A 22,172-nucleotide genomic window follows, 5' to 3' on the forward strand; every position below is an offset into this window, starting at 1 on the left:
AGTAAAGAAACATTCAGGGATACTTGCTCATGAAGTCAAATAAACATCAAATGGTATTGCTTAAGAATAATGACACATAAACCTGACACACTCCCCATCCCTGGTCAGGGCACACATGGGAGGCAACCAATTGATGTTTATAAGCGGTTTGCTGATGTGCCATTGGGTCTTAAAAATACCGATAAACCAGGGCTGCAGAGGTGTGTCTGACTTGTATGCTGCCTAGCCACCATGACAATGAGGAAATTCCCATGATGCCCCGCACGAGGCAGAACCTATCCAGGAGGCACCTATCTTCCCTCTAGTCATGCACCTGCACCTGCGGATCAACCTTTTCGACTCCCCCCGCCCGCCGCTGCAGTCCGGGGCTTGGAGTCTCTTTGTTAACCTCCCTGCTAGAGTCCACCACAGAGGAGTAGAAACAAAAGCGAACGTGGTCGCTCTATGGAAGAACCACGCCTTCACAGGGCCTGCACTACCAGTACTTTGTTTTTATTACAAAGACCAACTAGTTATAATACATCATTATTTCATTTAGCCCAATGGATTCAAGCCACCATTTTCCCAATTGCCCTCTTTTACGAATCAAATAAACGAAAGCTACCTAACATTTCATATGGAAGTCAGTGTAATGGTCGGATTCCCTAAAACTCATTCGAGGCCTTTGGGGTAGACCCTTCTACGGAGAAATCGAGGCAGGAAAGTGAAAAGGCTCTCACTCAGGCTCCAACAGCTGGGTCAGGGACTCAAGGAAACCAGTTTTGGGTGCACTGCTGAGGTCACCACAAGCTCTGATTCAGGATAAACCAGAGTCCAACAACATTGACATACGACGTTCTCCGCCTGAAAAGACCGTGTTCGCAGTGTGGACCGGACCGCCCAGGCGGAGGGAAGGAAGCCTTGGGTCTGATTCCATCCGGCCTACAGGCGGGGCGGCCTGAAGCACGCGGCTCCACCTGGCCGCCGCCCTCTTCCCAGCTCCATCACCTGACGTTCTCTGCTCCCCGGCAGCTCTGCCGCAGTGGGTAAATCACACCATCTCCAACAGCTTTAAGCTCAGCTGAGCCATGGCGGCCTCTGGCGCACAGACTCGTGCCTGTGGGTGGCGGCAGTGCACGTGTGCTGGACAGAGCAGCTCACGCCCGCCAGGCAGGGCGGCGGGCTCGGCACAGCTTCCAGCGAACCCCGCTCTGATCCCGGCTCTGAGGCGAGGGCGGGGGGGAGGGCACTCCACAGAGAGCAGGCAGTTTATATTTCTCACAAGGACAAATTAATAAAAACAAAACCTAATTTTATCCCACTCTAACCTATTCTTATTCCTCCTCAATATTTTTCCTCTTTCTAAGATTCCTTTTTTGTTTGAGGAGCTTAATATTTGGCTGCCTTCTGAACACATGGGCATAGTGACAGATGAAAGACTGTATTCATCGTATAATTCAGAATAAGGGGAAAAGCCGACTGCTGTGCATTTAAGATTCTAACAACCTTGCAATTTTGTATAGTCGTTTCCCCACCCGTTCTTTTGAAGAAATCTGCTTTTATTCTGCTAATAACTAACCGCAGTCGCAGCAGCATGGATCCGATTAGCAGCTCTTACGGTACAAAGGGGAGAGGGGAAAAGCTGCGAACTGGGTTGCCAATCTGTCCACCTGGCCCCCAGGAGGAAGATCAGATGTGGCGCCGCTGCTCCGCACGCCTGGTGGAGACCGGCCTCTTTCAACCCAGGCGTGTTCTTTCCTTTAAAGGAAGTTTCACTCGCCTCCCTCCTCTCTTGTCATTCTGTGTCCCAATATGTCATGATAACTCTTTACTGTGAGTGTGAGCAGCTATGAAACGCCACACACTGGTGCTCACTCGCTCGGAGTCATTCCGCATCTACAACGGAAACACGCAGAGAAGTGCCGCGTGGCTGTGGGGCCCAGGGCCCTCGCTTTCCCACTGGAGGTGGCCACACGGCCAGTCCGCGGGCAGTTGATGCTGCTTCTGGATGCGAGGAGGGAGGAGAAGATACACGGCTTGGGAACTAAATAATGCAATTGAGGACAATAAGGACAGTGCATATACATGTGGGACCAGCAAATTTGCCTCCTGGCATTACAGGCAACGTGGCTTCTTTATATTTCCTGTTTAGATATGGAATTGCCAATTTAGGTGCCAAAATAATATGCTACTTTTTAAATGGTTTAAAAATTTACTCATTTATAATTACACAAAATATTGAGCGCTTTTTTTTTTTGTGATAAAACTGTAGACTTCTAAATCCTTGGCATAAAACAACTTTTAAAAAGTAAGAGTCAGAAAGCTACAGCATTGAGGCACAGACCTGAGGCTTCACACGGAGTGTCCAGCTTCTCAGGACACAGCCAACTCTTACATTGCTGTATTACCTTTTACTTAGGGCACTTGGGCGGCCAAGGCGGGAGGCAGCGGCGATGCTCGCAGGGGTGTGTCCCTTCAGGAAAAAGTACAGCAGGGACAGGGCCTGGCTGGGCAAAGCTACACTCGTGGCGCAGACTGCGGAGGGGCAGGGGCTGAGCTCAGCCCCATGGGGACTGAGTGGGGCTCTGAGAGTGCAGGGTGCAGACGTGCCTCGTGTATTCTCCATCAATTCTTTTATTTCAGAAGTTAAGTAAACGTTCAGCAAGGATCTTTCTCATGAACAGGTGCTTTTATCTTCGGCTGGTCACTGTCAAATACCTGGAGCCTATATATATATACACACACACACACACACACACACACACACACACACACACACAAGGCTAAGTGACCGACCGTCCGACTGGCTGGTACATATGACGCGCACTGGCAATTTAAAAATAAACGTTGACTCACGCATGTGCAATACATATAAAGCTCTCGCTGGCGCCAATCGTACGCATGTGTTTCTCAAAGCTGAAGTATTAACAGGATCTGCAGAGGGAGAGGTTGTTCTGATTCCAAGAATTGATTTGTCCCCATCTGACACTGGCCTCCCATTTAAATTAATTCGAAGACAGTTTCCCGTGATGCCGGCATTTGCGATGACTATTAATAAGTCACAAGGACAAACTCTAGACAGAGTGGGAATGTTCCTACCTGAACCTGTTTTCGGACATGGTCAGTTATATGTTGCTTTCTCTCCAGTTACAAGAGTGTGTGACGTTAAAGTTGTAAATACTTCATCACAAGGGAAATTAGTCAAGCACTCTGCAAGTGTTTTTATTCTTTTTTAAAAAAATATTTTTATTGCTTGCAGAGGGAAAGGGAGAGGGAGAGAGAGACAGAAGCATCAGTGATGAGAGAGAATCATAGATCTGCTGCCTCCTGCACGCCCCTTACTGGGGATTGAGCCTGCAACCTGACCATGTGCCCTTGACTGGAATCAAACCTGGGACTCTTCAGTCCACAGGCCAACGCTCTATCCACTGAGCCAAACCAGCTAGGGCAGTGTTTTTATTCTTAATGTGGTATACAGGTAGATATTAGAATAAGTTTAATCAATTTATCAGTCATTGTTTTTACCAATGTTGTTTTTATATCATGTTTTTGTTGTTTTATATCATGTCTTTGTTGTTGTTATATCATGTTATTGTTTATTAATCAATTTATATATTATTTTCATATACATTTTACTAATTTTCTTTCATCTCTGACACTTCTATTATAGAGAAAGGGTGAACAGCAGTATTAAAATATTTCTTCTAATTAATTTCCTTTCAATGTGCATGAATCCGTACACCGAGCCACTAGTTATTCATGTGCTGCTCTAATCCAGAGTCCAGTCCTGGCTAAGATTCAACCCCCCTCCATCCAGCCAATGCTGACACCGGCGACTTGGAAAGTGGGAACGTCAGTTGGGTGATGACAAAACTCTCCAGTCAATCTGTTCTCAAGTGACCATTTTCTCTGAAGATAGAGTTACTTATTAATAATAGACATTTTTTAAAATAATGAGGTCATAAAAATTTTGGATAGTAAATAATTACAGAATTTTGTGACAACATTTGTGTGGCAATTTGTGTGTGTGAAGGATGGGAATCAGGGTGAGACTACATACGAAGGTACCTGGTTAAATGGACAGATCTCAGGACCATGATTTCAGGTCCTGGTTTTAAGGGGAAAGGAAGTAAAGTAATCTCTCAGTGAAATCTCCTTCGAGGGGGAGGAAATAGAGTGGCCCCATAAATTGTGAAACACGATGGCAGAGCCCACAGGAGGAAAGGTTATAGAAGTAATCAATGTTAGAACTCTCTTTTCTTGAATTCTGGTTTATTCCAAGAGAACTGTGAGCTCTTCAATTTGGTCAACATTCATTAAGCACCACTTACTTGCCAGGTACTGTTCTTGGCACCGGGCATGAAAAGGAAGCATGCTCGCTGCCCCCAGCGTCTCCCGGGCGGGGTACTGAACCACGGGGGACAGCTGGGCTCTCTGGGACTCGGAGGGATCATTGGAAAGACAGTGGAGTTTGGTCTTGAGAACTAAGTGGGAGTTTGCCAGGCTGGGAGGGGCGGGCAGATGTTTCAGGCAGCGGGGATTGGATGTAGGAATGGAGATATGACACGGGGGATGGGCGGCAGTGTTGAACGGAATACTGAACACGTCCCCTTGTCCACTTGGGAATTAAATAATGCAATTTGAGGACAATAAGGACAGTGTATATAAATGTGGGACCAACAAATTTGCCTCCTGGCATTACAGGCAACGTGGCTTCTTTATATTTTCTGTTTAGATATGGAATTGCCAATTTAGGTGCTAAAATAATATGCTATTTTTTAAATGGTTTAAAAATTTACTCATTTATAATTACACAAAATATTGAGCGCTTTTTTTGTGATAAAACTGTAGACTTCTAAATCCTTGGCATAAAACAACTTTTAAAAAGAGTCAGAAAGCAATGATATAACATAGAAAAACTACACACGAGGTTCAGATCTCTAAGAACATTCTTGCCTTTTTTCAAGTAGAATTTAATATGATTCTTAGATTTTGTGTGAAATGAACTGAAAAAAATAATGGTGAAAATATGGGATTCTATTACTGAGTTAGGCCCAAGACTGTGAAAGTTATTTTATCACAGAAATTTTTTTCCTGTGACATTATGACATTATGATTTCAACTGAGTCACAACTTATTTATAGAAAGTAAAAAAAAAAAGCTATTTGTCCCTAAACTCTTCTATGAACTCACACATGATTATAACTGGGAATATTAACTTCCTTTCAAACACGCCCGCAGGCAGGAGGGCAGTGTGAGGCAGTACTGGACACAGTGTCTCTCCAAACCTAGAAACCTCTTCTTCGCATGGCTTCCAGAACCCACACACCACTGGCTGCTCATGGTGTCTATGTCTCTGGGGCCCGCGAGCGCAGCCCTCAGAATTCTCGGCTTCCGACCTTGGCTATAATGTTAACCTGGAGGGAGAGCTGGGAAGAGGATGGCGCCATGTCCCTCCCGGTCAGACCCGGTGGCCGGCATCCCTGGGCGAGCCCAGCTCCAGCCTTTCCCCAGGACGTTCTGTGTAGCCAGCGCTGAGAAGCCTGACCTCACTCATTCCTTGGCTCAGGAGTTCCCAGACCAGCAGCTTCTCTCCAGCTTCCAGGAACTTGCTGCAGATGCAAATTCTCCAGCTCCACCCCAAACCCACTGAATCAGAAACTAGGTTTGGGGCCCAGCCACCTGGGCTGTCCCAAGCCCTCCAGGTGACTGTGAAACAGGCTGGGTGCCTAGGTGATCCCCTCGGGAACTCTAATGACTCACAGACCTACTTCTCCAGCCTACACATCCCGAGTCCAGACCCCGCTGCCTATTCAAATCTCCCTTCACATGCACAACAGGCATCTCAATGTAACATGTTCAAAACCAAATTCTGGATCCCCCCTTCCCAAACTTGCTCCTTCCTTTGTCTTCCACTGTACAGACCAACCATTTACCAATTTCTTGAACCAAAAACTTTCTGCCACTACTGCTACTCGCACATCTAGCCACGCCCAGCCCTCCCTCCCCTAGGGACCGCAGGAGCCTCCCAGCCACTCTCCCTGCTTCCTCTCTGGCTCCTGAGTGTATACTCTGCACTCAGCAGCCAGAATGTCCTTTTAAAGCCTAAACTGGACCATACCATTCCCTGCCTTCTACCTCCCAGCGGCGCCCCATCACACGTAAAATAAACACTGACTCCTAATCATCACGCACGAGGGCCTAAAGGAGCTGGCTTTAGTCGCCTCTAATCTCACTGCCTAGTGATGTGTCCCCAGCTCCCCCTCCCTCCACACTCCAGCCCCAGCGACATCCTGGGTGTCCCGTGCCCACATACCAACCACATGACTCATTCAGGCCTTGGTACTTGTTCTTTGCTCTGCCAGACGGTCACATGGCATGCTTTTGGCCTTCATTCACTGAAACCATAGTTCAAATATCAATTTCTGCCCTCGCTGGTTTTGCTCAGTGGTTAGAGTGTTGGACCATGGACTGAAGGGCCACGGGTTCGAACCCGGTCAAGGGCACCTATCTCGGTTGAAGGCTTGATCCCCGGCCCCAGTTGGGGCATGTGGGGGAGGCAACCAATTAGTATGTCTCTCTCACATCGATGTTTCTCTCTCTGTCTCTCCCCTCCCTTCCACGCTCTCTAAAAATCAAGGGAGGAAAAAAAATCCTCAGGTGAGGATTAACAAAAAAGATTACAAAGATCAATTTTTAAAAGACACCTGCCCTAATCACTGCTAACTAAAGAAGCAACCTGATTCTCCCTCACCACCCCCAAATAAAACCTGACAGTAAATTATATGCTTATTTGCTTATTTCCTGTCTTTCTCATGAGAATGCAAGCTCCCCGAGGACCGTGCCCTTTGCCACTTATGTTTAGTGTGTTTCCCCCAGTTCCTAGGAACATGCATGCAGCAACATATGCATTCAGAACCTGCTGAATTAGTGAAAGAGAACAATAAGTTCAGAAAGGAACAAAGTGGGCAATTTGAGTTAGTTGGCCTTCCTCAGGAAATCACCTCATTTATCCGATAGCAAATGGGCAACATGCTGCTTTTCAAAAAATGCCAAATGTATTAATCCAGTGAATTCATACATTTGGCACCCTTGGCAAGGTCACTCTTGGCATTCAGCTATATGTATTTAATATAGTTTGCAAGTACAAACTCCTATGTCACTTTCTGTTTAGAAGGGAGAATATCAACATTAACATCCCCAGTTATATAATTTATAAACATGCAGATGTGGATTATTAAAGATTAATGCATTTTAGGATTCGTGTCGGCATTCCGTTTGTCTCATGCCGAAACCAATTCTGTTCTTCATTAGTCAATGACAACCCATATCACCCTGTTATGGAAGAGAAATCAAAGGTGCAAGTGTGTGAATTGAAACTAAGTGATGAAACTGATTAGTAAGAGACTTAACGGCTATAATCAATCAACACATCATCATAATCCTGGCACCAGGGTTATCAGAACACAGGGCAGTAACAACACTCTCTGTAAGGGTTTTGTTCCGTTCACCACTGCTGCTTACCCCCTTTAGGAATACCGCAACACAGATCAACAGTGGGAACATCTTGACTGTAAGTACTATTTATTTTATCACCATTTTCCCAATGATTTTGGAAACTTTTACTTCTATGCTGAAATCTGTTCAACAAGCTTTTGCATACAGCAGGTCAACGCCATGGCATTGCAACAGCGGCATCCCATGGCTGAGTCGACAGCCACCCTGTTCAGTTAATCACAAGTACAGAGTAGCGGCAGTCCACTCAGCTCCAGAAATGAAAACAAACAGTAAGCAGGGCATCTGAAATGCTTCTTCAGTTAACAGCGTAGAAAAAGAAAGGGGAAGTGGGCCTGGTCTGCTGGGGTGACCAAGAAACACATCAGTCGCTGCTCGTCTTATAAGGCACAGAATGTAGCCTCGGCAACACAGACCCTGTATGTTCATGGGCAAAAGACCGAATAAAGGGAACGAAATGAGAGGGAGCGTAAACTGATCTGCGTAACTCAGTTTTAACTAAGAGAGTAGCAAAGCCACTGGGAATGGGCATTAGGAGAAAATCCCAATGATCTCTGATTCCTGAATGTGGGGGAAGGAGAAGCAGAAAAGGCTTCATTTGAAATTTGTTGAAGTGGAAGAACCAAAAAGATTTCTGCTTTTGAAAAACAGAAGCAATGCTCATCCCCCAACGATCAGAAAAACCTGGCTTGGGCCAGGAGGCACCTCCAAAGGGAAGAGCAGCTGCTTCAAACGCAAGGAACCTGCCCCGTAGAAACCACAGAACATTCACAGCCACAGGACTGAGTTTCTACAACCCGGATCCTGGCCTGGACTTTAGGGGGAGGCGCTAATAACTGGTAACTGAACCATGCAGAGCTGCAAGGGCGTCTCCCTAAAGGACCAAACACACCGCTGCTTTCTTAAGTGCTGCGAGGCACCATGTGGAAAAGATCTGCAATTCCTGTTTTCTATAACACACAAATATTTTACTTTCTAAGGGAAGAAAAATACTGGCTGAAGTTCTCTGGTTGGTAGAACTGCTGAAGTGATGTTTTCTGGCTGCCTCGGATTAAAAACACGGATGTATCGATGGCATTTTGTGTTTGAGTTTTTTCCTGCTCAGCTTGCCAATGAGCAGCACGCATCTTCCCTACAACAAGCTGTTGCGGGGTTTCTACTTCACGAGAAGCCAACAAAGAGCTGTGATGCATGTTTTAAAGTCAGATGATCAGGGCAGGTGCCTGCAGGCTTTCTGATAAAAAGGTGTCATCATGTGCAAAGCCACCTTAGATCCTACTAGTGCTATCACGGCCGGAAACTGGGTCAGAAGCACTTACACAGAGAAAAAAACCTCATAATTTTACCTTGAATTTGATTAAGCAACAATAAATTAAAAAGTGGAAAATTCAGTTATGTAGGATGGGTTAGGCTTGATCCTAAATGTTCAAAATACCCAGGCGGATAGATTAAAAGGAGAGAAACCCTGGTTTGCACCCTGCGGTGTTCATTTCATAGGCACTAATCTTGACAAATCAGACCAGGAACCACCATTTCCTCTCTAAACTCCTTCCTGCTCACTCCAGCCTATGGCTAGCTCCTAGCTGCAATTCATTTTTCTCTTTCCCATTATAACATCCTTCCAAATCTGCTTGTCTGAATGTCAAATTAAGCATGAAAATCTGTTTTCTGACGAGAATTTCTTGTTGTTTGTGCAGTTACAGCAGCTCCCACCGAAACAACTCCGCTCTCAGCTGCTGAGCGGGCAGGGCTGGGGAGCACCACGCAGGACATTCTCAATGCGCCCTAAAGTTGCCCACGCACCGCTGCCCATATTGCATCTAATGGGTGCCGCCTTTTTGGACTCGCTCTTTGGGGTCCTAGATCTCCCCGAGGGCAGGACTTCCTTGCGGCTGGTTGGACGCTGGAGGCCTGGCTCAGCCAGGACTGACCTGACAACGCTTCGGAGAATCCGGCTCAATATAAAGTGACCGGGGGAGGACCACCTCTGGCAAAGCCATTTCCACAGGGACTCAGAACCTGTGCTCCTTTTTGGACAGCAACTAGGTAACTCGCCAGGGATGAGTCTGCATAAGTGAGGGGCCGGAGCCCCAGGCGCTGCGCCCGGGGGAGGCAGGTGTGCAGGGGTGATCACGGGGACACGCTGCAGCCGCCGGGACAGGGAGGGCAGGAGGGCTCCTGGAGAAGGAGGATGAACAGAAGACGACCAGCCCCTGAACTTCTCTCCCCTAGTCTCTCGGCTCCTGACCCTCGGCCAGTGTGGGGAGGGGAGAGGGGAGGCAAGGCCTCAAACAGCAGAGCACATAAACTTAAAAAGGGGAGCTTCCTTCGTTGGAACTTTATTTTTGTCTGTGGCGGGTAGGAAGATGTTGTCACTGCTGAGTCTTCTCATAAACACCGAGGGCTGTGCGAGAAAAAGCATGGCCAGGAAGCAATGGCTTCCGCCGTGACACTGATGTGAATACCTGACTCCGTATCTTTGGTCCTAATCAACTACGGGCAGCAGCCCTGCTCTCAGGTGAGAGTGACAGCACCACCTAAACCTGGACTTGGCACAAACGCTAAAATAAAGACGGGAACCTGTTCAGGGACTCGCTATTATCCTGCATCTGACGGACTGTGATGCACTGTGCTCAGCAGTTTAAACACTGAAAGGTTTCACAGACGGAAATGTTTATCAGGCTCTGAACAGTGAACAGTTAACGTCCGCCTGCCCACCCTCCCCTCCCATTATGTTCACCCTTCTTAATATTTCAACACGGTGGCTGCTTACAGCACATGAGGAAAAGCTGACACAGGCCTTTGGCCAATAAAATAAAACATTTTGGCTTATTTACATTTTTGCTTTGTTAGTAAACTGCAATGGCTGGCTCTGGCAGCGAGACCAGTGAGATGAACACGCACTAAATCTTGCCACGCGGTGCTGCGTCAGCTTCCGCTGTGCGAGGACCATCAGGCCCGAGGAGACCCACACGAGACAGTCACGCCCCAACAGTCTGTCCCCCTTAAGCAAAGACAAGCACTGGAGGACGTCACCCAGGAAGCAGCATCAGCACAGAGTGATGGGTGATTTCTTCGAAGGGAAGAAAGGGTTACTACCATACATTTCAGAACCACCTGCACGGAGTTTGGATTTGCTTGATTTAAATGCGTTTGTATCTACGTGCACATTACCAATTAAAAAGAGAGACAGTTTCGTTTCTCTCTCTAAACATAAATACACTGGTATAAAGGAGGGAGAAATGCAAACAATAAGTGAAAAGAGGAAGACTGACAATGGCCTGGGGGGACTGTATCCTCAAATGCTTGTTTACACTGAACACCCAGGGCTGCGTTCCCCACCTTCTAACTACAGGCGCTGCAATGCTGGAGCCCAGCAGCGTGCAAACAAAAGGAGACATCCATGTGGCCACTCACCGCAGCCAATCTCCACCCTGCTCTGCAAAGAAGGCAGGAAGGAAAGCCCCGCTGAGTGAGGGACGTGCCAGGCGAGCGGTGCCAGTGTGTCACAGCGGTCGTTCCCATGGCACTCGGTGCTGTGAGGCGGCATGATAGGAGGGCACATTTGCAGTGGGCGGAGGGACGGTTTAACAGGCAAGAAACAGATTCAGCCACTTGGGACGCTTTCCTGGGCTTTGTTTATCTAGCCGCTGATACTTCTCCTTAGCTGTCAATCTCACTTACCAGGGCAGAGATGGAGGAAAATGAGTGCTCTTTTTCAGCAAACCCTGGGAAAGCAACACGAGGAAGAACCCCCACAACATCTTGGCTTTCCCTCGCCCCAGCTATCAGCTACACAACAGCTGCGCACTTTAACAATGACTGCATGGAGACAATGATTGAGAGCCAATCTGTGACACATGGAGAGGCAGCAGCAAGATATGGTGGGAGGTAATGGGAGAGAAGTGAGGTCAGAAAACACAAGTTAGTTCTGGGAATGAGAGGAAGGAAGGGGGAGAAAAGAAAGCAGAAGGCCACATACAGAAAAATACAGGGAAATTCCAAACAGATGTTCCCAAAGCAGCAGTTTGCACATCTTGCCCTGAGTGGGAAACCAGGCGACTGCTCCCTGACCTTTTCTTTTTTTAAAAAAAATATATTTTTATTGATTTCAGAGAGGAAGGGAGAGGGAGGGAGAGACAGAAACATCAGTGATGAGAGAGAATCATCGATTGGCGGCTTTCTGCACACCCCCCACCGGGGATCGAGCCTGAAACCTGGGCATGTACCCTGACCGGAATCAAACCCGGGACCCTTCAGTCCCCAGGCTGACACACTATCCACTAAGCAACACCAGCCAGGGCCTCCCTGACATTTTTATTTCATTGGTACAGACTCAGAAACAAATGACAATGTAGGCCCTGGGCAGTTAGCTTCCCGACACAAGTTTAAAATACAAACTATACACTTTAAACATATCCAAGGAGGCTGGATGCTCTCGATTGAAAACCTGCTTTCCCAAGAAGTTAGCGAGAGAATGAGCTCGGTAGGTGCTGCCCTGCGGTGATGAGGAGCCCACCGACCAGCCGGACCCTGCACACGACACCACCGCGCAGCGGCTCCGACCGACTCCCTCCCCCGCCCCCCCCACCCCCCGCTGAGCCACCTCCTCTGCAACGTGTCGCAGCACAGGTCCCAGTGAGTTCTCGTGTGGGGCATGTGTTCTATCGCGCATCAAAATCCAGAACGGGAAATTTTACAGTTTCAAAATCCCCGTCTGGAAATGATAAACCTATGGATAAAACTATCGGACTGTGAACTACCCATGTCAGGGATTTTAAATGAAAAACTGTAATGTCTTTACCTCAGAAATGTCTTCATTTAGGATTAGGAAAAGTCCTTTGACCCAATTCAAAAAGGAGGAATGATTTCCTCTTTTGACAAATACAGTAATTTACATAGAACTTTCCAATGTTTAGGTAGGTGATTCCTCAAAAACCATCTCAGTACCAAAATCTGCCTAAGGAATTCTGAAATAGAGAGCAATCACAGCTTTAAAATGTTAAAAGCAGGCAAGCCCAGGTTTCAATTACCATGAGGACAAATATTTTTGAAAGAAAGGTGACATCAAATTGCCTCAATCAAAATGCATTAAAATTATACCTATATCCAAAATATGGATGATTCTTAGAAACATAACGTAGTCAAAACAGCCACTGTAGATGACCATGTGCGGCATGGGTGACCGTATGTCCTGACTTGCCAGGATCTCCCTGGTTTATGCCCGTTGTCCTCCTGCAATTATTAATAGCAATGCTTACCTGCTCCAAAGTGTCTCTCTCAGCTTGGATGATATGTTATATAGTCATTCTAAATACAATACAATTCTATAAAGCTCAAAACTAAATAAAACTAACAATATATACTCTATAGAAGTTTGTAATAAAATTCTTTAAAATCCCCCAAACGGAAGAGAATGATTAAAAATACACAGAGAACATCCAAGGCAGGGAGATGCGCAGGGCTGGAGATAATGCAGGAACACACACGCAGATGCGCCATCGACAGCAAACACTCCAATCCCAAAGCTGCAGAGTGGGCTCACGCACATTCATCCAGTAGTTACGTTTCATAATTAGCATGTTACACATGTGCATATGTACGTTCATACACACATAACACATCCCATAATAAAGATTAAAAAACAAAAAAAGGTGTAGCCCTGGCAGGGTGGCTCAATTGGTTGGACCGTCATTCTGTAGATCAGAAGGTTGCCCATTCCATTCTGGTCAGGGTACATATCTAGACTGCAGGTTTGATACCTGGTGGGGGCACGTATAGGAAGCAACCGATCGATGTTTCTCTCTCACATCTCTCTGTCTCTCTGTCTCTCTCTCTCTGTCTCTCCCCTTGCACTCTCTCTAAAATCAGTAACATTTATTCTTGGGTGAGGATTAAAAAATAATTCATAAAAAAGGTATAAAATGGTAACAAGGCTAAAAACTACCATCCATACTTTCAAGATAATAGAATAAACTATCAGAAAATTTATCTGCAGTCCAATATCAATTCTGGTGGGTTAGTAAAAAGTGCTTTCTGGCAGCCGTCTACATCATGTTAGCAACATTTACACAGAAAAAAACGGCATCTACTTTGCTGATAAAGGAAAGCTTACTGCTCGGTGGGTCTGAATGAATGAAGTTCAATCTAAGAAAGAAGGATGAGGATGAGGCAAACGACAAACAAATAAACAAATAAATAATCCTGAGCACACAATAGAGGAAGCAAAAGATACAGAAATAGTAGGACCACTGAAATAGCTGAGTCAAGAGTTAGTTCACCGGAACACAAACGTCTTATGTCAAAATTAGAAGGTAATGTTTGTATCAGTAACAAGGCCTTGAGTGTATGCTGGCAAATTATGACACTGATAAGTATAAACACTACATCTATTTTAGAAAATAACTGCCACAGTATAAGTTAAATAGAACCCTAAAAACTAAGGCCAATACTCATCAATAATCTCACCTTTAGCAGCATTAATCAACAGAGATCTTATTTAACAGAATCATTACTAAACATATGCTAAGAGAAAGTAAGTAATTTTCCGGCTTAAGTGTAGGCAAATGGGCAAACTGAAGACATCGGCCTGATTGGTGATTTTATTAATTGGGTGTTTATATTCATTAGTTGAAGACCTGTAGGAACTGGGACTCTCAAACGCTTTGGTCATAATTCACAGTTATGCTCCTAATACGTGGTCCCATCACTAGATTTTTAAATAGCAACAATACAAAACAAACCCCAAAACGGGATGGGACGTATATTGTTCTTGATGAACATGAGCTGTCTTTCCTTCAGAGTGAAAGCATGGTTATTTCGAAGGGAATACCTGGAATACTTGCAGGAGAAATTGGGCCTGATCGTGACTGGTTGCTTCCTACAGGCGAGCCCACGGGAGAAGGCGATGGGCCCCCGGGGATGCTGGAGAGATGGGGGGATGCGTGTGGAGAGAAAGGCGACTGGGCCGGGTTGCTCTGATCCCCTTGGCTGCTCGTGGAGCCCGATGCACTGACTGCAGAGCTCAGGGTTGCTTCCGTTCCCGTGGGGAGGTCGTCAATGGAGCCTGACAGGTCCTGCGAAAGGAAGACACAGCACGGATTTATAGAGGAACCTGTTCGGACCAACACCTGGTCAAAACCATTTGGAAATCATAACCACACCCCTCAGCAATGAAGTTTTCCTAGATAACACCCAAAATTCAGAGCATGGCCGCTTGTTATTAGAACACTTTACTCTCATAAGTTGAACCCATAAGGTCTGATCTATCCGAAGAAGTGAGTAAAGTTGTACACCATAAAACCCTCCTACAAGCTTTGCTTTAAGCTGTCAGCTGGGCCAAACATTTTTAAATGACAAAAAAAAAAAAAAAAAAAAAAATCAAGAGTACTATTTTGCAATATATGAGAAATATCTGAAATTCAAATGTCGGTGCCTGTAATGTTTCAGTGGCGCACGGCCACGGCCACGGCCACGGCCACCCCTTTGCCTGTGGCTGCTCTCGGGCCACAGGGAGAGAGGCTGAGACAGAGCGCGTGGCCTGCAGGTGGGAGTATCCGCTGTCTGGCCCCGCAGCAAGAGCAGGCGGCCCGTTAGAGCGCGGGTCCCAGCACAGCCTCCCTGCGTGGCCCCCTCCTCAGGGAGGAGGGTGATTCCGGCCCAGTGCACAGTGACGAGTGTGCAGAGCTTCCCCAAGATGGGACTGACCCCACACCAACATCTCCCTGGAAAGTGCCGGTGGGGGCCAGAGAGAACCTCACTGTCTCTGAAGGTGCCAACAGCCCCAGGAGCCCCGGGAGGGGAGTGTGGGCCCCACGTGGAGATGCGCTCTCCAATACCCAATGCGCACCAATACGAAACAAAGACTCAATCAGACAAAATCATTTGAGAGGAAATACGCTTTCTGTGCTTTTTTAGAGGAAAAGAATTGGTCAATAACTAGATATAAAACCATGGAATTAAACACAGAAAAGACTTAACTTTTAAAAAATCATTAGATTCAATTGAAAAAATACTGAAGTTAAGTAATTTTATGCAAATCTTTCTTCATAAAAAAAGGAATTGTTACTTTGAAATTTTTAAAATTCTTTGCACGACCTATAAATTCCTTTTTGTCCTCCCTTAAAATTCCCCGTTCTGGTTGAGAAAGCGACTCGGATCGGTGTTCAGAGAGCACCGTTCAGGCAGCAAAGGCACGAAAGGCATCTCTGCTGTTCACCCGGCTGATCAAGGCAATTCCAAGAGAAACATAAAAACGGTGGCTTTCTCAGTGCTCACGTGTCATCAGAATTTCAGAGCTGACTAGACTCAGTGCAACAGAGGAGCAGTAAAGAGATATAATTCTATATTGCTGTTACACACACGCGTAACTTTTATATGTAAATTATGGAGAAATATTCCCGCCCTGCAGACATTAGGGCATCCATATGTATAGCTATCTTACAACACGTTAATAAAAGAAGTTCAACAGTGGTTTAAACTTCCAGCCTCGTTAACAAAGAAGCTGTGTAACTAACACTCCTCTGGAGGACAATTGAGTCAGCAGGGCACCGACTCCATTCTTCTTTTGTAAGCAGATCTATGACGCCTGCGAAGAACAGAAGAACAGAGACCGCATGCACCGCACCTTCAAGCTACACTGCTCCCATTCACCCCGGGGGAGCTGGCAGGGCAGGTAATGGCAGGGAGGACGCTTCCAGGGGCCGGAGCCCCTACCCCAGCATTCCTTACATCCTTCCCCTTCGTGACGAGTGAGGGGAAGGCAGACTCCTGGGCTCATGCACAGTACATTCAGTATTTGACCATGACAATGTGGTTTAGCAAAATTGGGTTTTCAGTATCTGAAATCACTCGGAATACAAAATGCCTTCCAGCACACCAAAAATAATATAATTCCTACTATTAATGGTTCATTTATTGTTAGAAAATCCGTGCCTTAAAAAAGGTTTTACTTTAAAATTTAAATGAAAGTTTTCTGCGAAGACTTTCCTCTGTAACCATTATCCCTCCACCCTGCTCATGTACAATTTTTCATTCTAACCCAAGTGCCAAGTACAAGAGATTTTACTGTGCTTAGAATGAAATGCCACTGGGAGCATTAGCAATCCTACCAGATTCTGACAGGGGAAACGCTTAAGAATTAGCATAGAGCACAAACAGGTATATCCCTGATTCAATGCAGTGTGACAGGGTGGAGGACACAGGAATGTACATGGGCACATGCCACCAAGAAGAATTTTTAAAGATCTACCTATAAGTAAAATAGACATACAATATTACATATACAGACTGTATATGCTCCTCCTAAAAAATTAGCATTAATACATTATCACTTACTACCTCAAAAGACATCTTTTGTTTTGATGTTACTTGATTTATCTAATAAGTTAGTTTATTCAAATATAAAATCAGTCACTGCTGGGAATGTCTTACTATCCTAAAGCACTGGGAATAAGTTGGAAAATTCTGCTCCCTTGCTTAATTAAATAAGTGGGCTTTTTAAAAAGCACACCAACTTCAAAATACTCTGCACTGTGGTCTCGTCACTGAGAGAGAACTGCAGGGCTGCGCGCATGTGGGCATCTGCTCAGAGGCGCCCCGGGAGAGCAGGAGGATAAACACTGCATTAGAAACAGGCGATATTTCAATCAATGAGACCACGCAGGTCTCTGGTTTAAGGGTTTTAATAGGACACAGTTAATGATTTCTCCTGTGACTTCCCCTGGGTTTGAGGCACAGGTTAAGATGCCAGCCCAACGGTCTTTAGGAAAGTCTCTCATTCATTTTCAGAACAGAACTAGTATCTCTTCTCCTCCTTAGAATACTAAGTATGAAATTCAGGCGGCAGTTTTCTTTTTCTCTCTCCAGCTAGACCCTACCTTTCTGAAAGGCAGGGACTCTGTGGGAGCTGAGGTGCTAAAGAGGACAGACTGACTGTCACTGCTGAATGTCACTGAATGACAAGCTTCCTAGTGATAACAGCTGCAAGCACTACACCAGGAAGCCAGCACGTGTCAATATTTCTAAATATTTACCACCAATGCTCTGCTGAAAACTACTGACTTCGCTATTAAAATTTAGCCATGTATTCTCAGCCCTGTTTCCAATGACCATCCTGGAGGCCAAGCATCCAGTGTCATTAGATACTCGATTCTCGAGAAACACACTGTGAAGTCACTTCATGCCCCACCTTACTTCAGAGCTATCATTTGCACATGAGACACAAGTACACCCTGAAATCGATATTAGAATTGAGCCACTAATTTGACTGACATATATACACAAAAGGAAAAAAATTTCACGATGACTGTTTAATTTCCATGATGTTTAGAGGCTTCTTTTCAGCACACACCTATGTGTGATAAACAGTGTATTTCAACACCCCCCCCCCCAAAAAAAAAGTCCCTGCTGCTTTCATTCGTCTAGACAGCAAATGACTTAAAAGCTTTTACCTGTCTCAATGAACTAAAAATTGCAAAGGCACAGAAAAGCAGGATCTACGAGGAAAATCTTTAAAGCACCAATTTTTAGACTTAAAACATTTTCTTTCCAAGATGCTTTATAAATCCTACTTTCTATTTAAACATGTGTAAATAACAAATATTTAACTCTTCGTCACATCTGACAATATGTGCAAGGCATAGCCTTAAGATGTGTGAGGTCAATTGGTAAAATAACATTTGATGTTAATTTAAAAACAGTGATAAGCAAACAATAAAATAAAATAAATGAAAGCAGTCATAAGCTCCTTAAAAATACTCATAAGCTCCACAAATGACAATCTCACATCCAAAGCCAGGGCTAACACAAGGATACGAATGAGTCAAGTGTTCACTTTAAGAGAGGTAGTCATGAGCCACTTTTTGGGGAAGTGGCTTCCACCTGATTCACTCCCATTCTTTCTCAAGCAAATATTCCATTCTGGGAAGTCACTTTAGGAGGACATTTATAGGATAACCAGCTAAAGTGATACTTCACAGAAGAAGAATTCAGAGTGAAGCATACTCTCATAAGTAAAAATATTGTAATGGTTATACTTCCTTTTGATTTTTAAAAATCAGCACCTAAAATTAAAAGCTAGGCTCAAAGGTCCTTGGGTTAAATCTCCTGATAGGAAATGTGCTGCCGTTCTAAACTTAGCATTGGTAAACAATATGAGTATGAAATATGCATGGTGCAGGGAATGTTTTTCCACTGCACGGGCCTCAGGGGGACCCTAAATTATTCTGTTTTGAACTCTGCCCGGGGATTCTCTGCTCTCCCACTGTTAGCCGTCTTGCTGTTATGTAGGCTCGGAAGAACCACACACAGACCCTTTCACACAGTCCGGCAGTCTTGAACTTACACATAATTTGGTAAGAACATGTATTTATAGTTTTCTTTGGGTTGTATGGAATTTGGGATTAAGGTTCATCTGGAAATAGCGTACCCTCTGATCACACGCTTAGGACCCCTCACAATGGCAATGATGATGAGCAGGGTCAGGACGATTTTAAGCAATGACTGTGCCGCCATGGCTTTAGCACCTCCTCAGTACCAGAGACAGTGGGTACCGCTTCTTACGTGAGGAGACCACAGCATCGTGTTAGCTCCCGTCCATGGTTCCTACCGGCCCAAATGTTCAACTGACGTCACCACCTTGAGCCAAGCCCTCTCCTGACCATAAGTCAAGGCCCAAGTCAGAGCTGAAACACTAAAAAAGGCTCATGTATGAGCAGCTGCTGCCTTTACTATTCCAGGAGCAATGGCATTTTAAAGAATACACGTATTAATACAAATTACAGACCACTGTGAAATGAAAGCTATAGGGGGCGGGAGGGGGTATTTGCACGGAGAGGCAGCTCAGGCAGGCGCGCCTAGCTAAGGTTCGCAGGTGGAGCCGTGGGATGGTGCTTGGTAGGAGGAGGTGGAGGAAAAGGTAGAGGGCAGCTTTTACACAAAGACTACATTTTATATTTAGGTTGCCTACAGCATGTGGTCATGTACACTCCAATGTCCTTCTCTCATGGAGTCTCAATGAAGAGAGACAAACAGCCGAACAGCCAAATAAACAGCAGGAATGCTATGATGTGGAGCATGGAGCATGCGTCTTCGCCAGCCCACACTGGCCCAGCGCTGCCATCTGACAGGCCCAGACCAGGAGCAAAGATGTGCCCTTTGGACAAGGGGTGGGCAGGGGACCGGGGCAGAGGGAACCACGTGCAGAGACGGGAGGAACTGTGGAGGGCACGCCACCTGGGGAGTGAGGAGGCTGGAGGATGAGGTGAGGCCTCCTGAGGGCAGCTTGAACAACCTCACACGCTGAGGTCAGGGACAGGGGCTTACACTTTTAGGACCAGGGAGCCACCAGAAGTCTAAAAGGCAAGCTTTAATATTATTACCCAAGAAGGGAAAAATGCAGTGTGCTGCCAAAGAAGAAATGTCAAACATTTAAAAGAAAAAAACACACAAATGTGTTTTCAAGTGTTTATGAACACAGAATATTTTTAAATCTATGTATTTTTAGCATTATATAAAATTTAACAAATAAGCAAACAACAACGACAACAAGAAGTGCCTAAATAACTGTAGGCCAAGTTAAATAGTAGTGTGCCGTTAGGCCGCGATCATTTCATGAGTCTACATCATCTTCCTACTGCTCATTTCCGTTATATTTGAGAATCAATGGATAAAGCGAGGAAGGATATGTACCTTGCCCTTAAAACAGCACACTGGTGTCTAAAAACTAATTATGAGAATACAGTACAGAGTATACAGGTTAAACTCTTAAACCATCTACTCTACTCCCAAACCCCTGGGGATGCCTCCCAAGATATCAGTTACAAAGGGGAAACCAGCGAACGGCCGAAGGAGGGAGAGTTCATGAGTGGGTGCTTTGAAATATCAATGCCAGGTGAGGAATGATATGTATGAACGACCCAGGTGCTGTGAAAGCAAACTGACAAACTAACAAGATCCGTAAATAAGTGAGATTTCCAGTCTGTCTACTGATAGCAGTTTTTATTGCTGAAAGTGTCTCATAAATCCTTGTAACAGAAAAGCAATGAGCACCACCTTTTGCATCCCTCATGGTAAAAACACTACTGTTTACCTTAGAAATACAATGCTTAGCACGTAGCAATTCTGCAAATAAAACTTAAAAATAAAAAGGCATGAACCCCCAGGAGACATTTATTTCTTCAGTACATAGCAATGAAATACTTTAAAACGGTAAGACCTATTGGAACTGCAAATAAATTAGCAACCTAAAAAATAAAATAAAACGACAGAAAAGCACACAACTCACACACTGTGCTGAGTCTGCGTGGAATAAAGGGAAGTTTTATTTGCAGACAGGAACTTAGTTATTTTGACATTTTCCCCAGTCACATGAACCGCATAACAAACACACTTGTTCTACATCCTTCACTGGATTTTTCAAACTTTTTATTTTGAAATGACTTCAGACTTACACAAAAGTGGCAAAGACAGTACTGTTTCTACATACCCTTCCCCAGCTTCCCTACATGGAAACATTTTCATACTAACCATGGCACACCAATCAAAACTATGAAACTGACATGGGCACAATACTATTAATGCAACTGCAGATAAATCGTATTTTACCAGTTTCCAGTCACGTCTTTTCTGTTCCAGGATCCAACCCAGGATAGCTCATTATTTATTCACCATGCCTCCTTCGTCTCCTCCAACCTGCAACAATTTCTCACATATTTCCAAGCCCCCCTCCAAGTACTTGTCAGGTATTTTGTTGAATGTCCTTCAATCTGTGTTTGTTTAGTGTCTTCTCATGATTAGGCTAGGCTTACAGATTTTGGGAAAATAGCACAGAAGTGAAGTTTCCTTACATAGCAGCACATCAGGGTATGGCATCAACATGATTTATCAGGTGATGTTGACTTTGGTCACTTAGTTAAGATATGCCTGTCAGGTCTCTCCACTGCCAAGCTACTCTTCTTCCCTGCCCCTGCTCCATTCATGAGAAAGGAGTCACCAAGCTACTCTTCTTCCCTTCTCCTACTCCATTCATGAGAAAGTAGTCACCAAGTTACTTACTCTTCCTCCCTGGCCCTGCTCATTCATGAGAAAGGAGTTACCAAGTCCCACTCACACCCAAGGGAGGGAATTAAGCTCCACCTCCTGGAGGGGGAGTATCACAGAGCTTGTGGAAATTAAAACCATAGATTAAAACCACCAATAATTAGTAAATATTTGGGGGAAATAGACAGAGCCATGTATGTATCCTGTTTGTCCTGGAAGTACTGCCCATTAATTTTAGCTTTATCTGTAGGTCTTGCCTGCAGCAGTACTCTGTTGTTCAAATGTTGATTTTTCTACTCCATTTCTCCGACTTTATTTAGAATTCTTCTTCAAGGAAAAGCTGTCCTATCTCCATTCATGTTTACACAATCAAGATAATTATTTCTCTTACATGCATTTTTTGGTGTGCAACTTAAGTTCCTTTATAAGATGATTAGCTGATACTCTTGTCAACACTAAATGATAGTGATACTTCCACCTGAGATTTCACGATTATAAAATATTGGAGGAAAGAAGATATGTACTTCGTGCTTTCCCAGACACAGCTGGTGGAAAAATAATTTAGTATGGCCACTTCGAGCAATAATCTGTAAGCGTCTTATAAAGCTGAGATGCATTCATCCATGACCCGGAAGGTC

At 45.0% G+C, this 22,172-nt stretch overlaps 1 protein-coding gene across 3 annotated transcripts in view; it reads right to left on the reverse strand.

Moving 5' to 3' along the window:
• The window catches only part of ARID1B (AT-rich interaction domain 1B), a 333,070-nt gene that overhangs the window by 89,377 nt on the left and 221,521 nt on the right, over positions 1-22,172 (reverse strand). For all 3 annotated transcript variants that reach the window (XM_036317506.1, XM_036317509.1, XM_036317508.1), the window contains one exon: positions 14,327-14,570. In XM_036317506.1, the coding sequence (XP_036173399.1) occupies positions 14,327-14,570 (244 nt within the window). The remainder of the gene's footprint in view (positions 1-14,326; positions 14,571-22,172) is intronic.

This window comes from Myotis myotis, unplaced genomic scaffold, assembly GCF_014108235.1.
Source record: "Myotis myotis isolate mMyoMyo1 unplaced genomic scaffold, mMyoMyo1.p scaffold_m19_p_7, whole genome shotgun sequence".
Taxonomy (NCBI): domain Eukaryota; kingdom Metazoa; phylum Chordata; class Mammalia; order Chiroptera; family Vespertilionidae; genus Myotis; species Myotis myotis.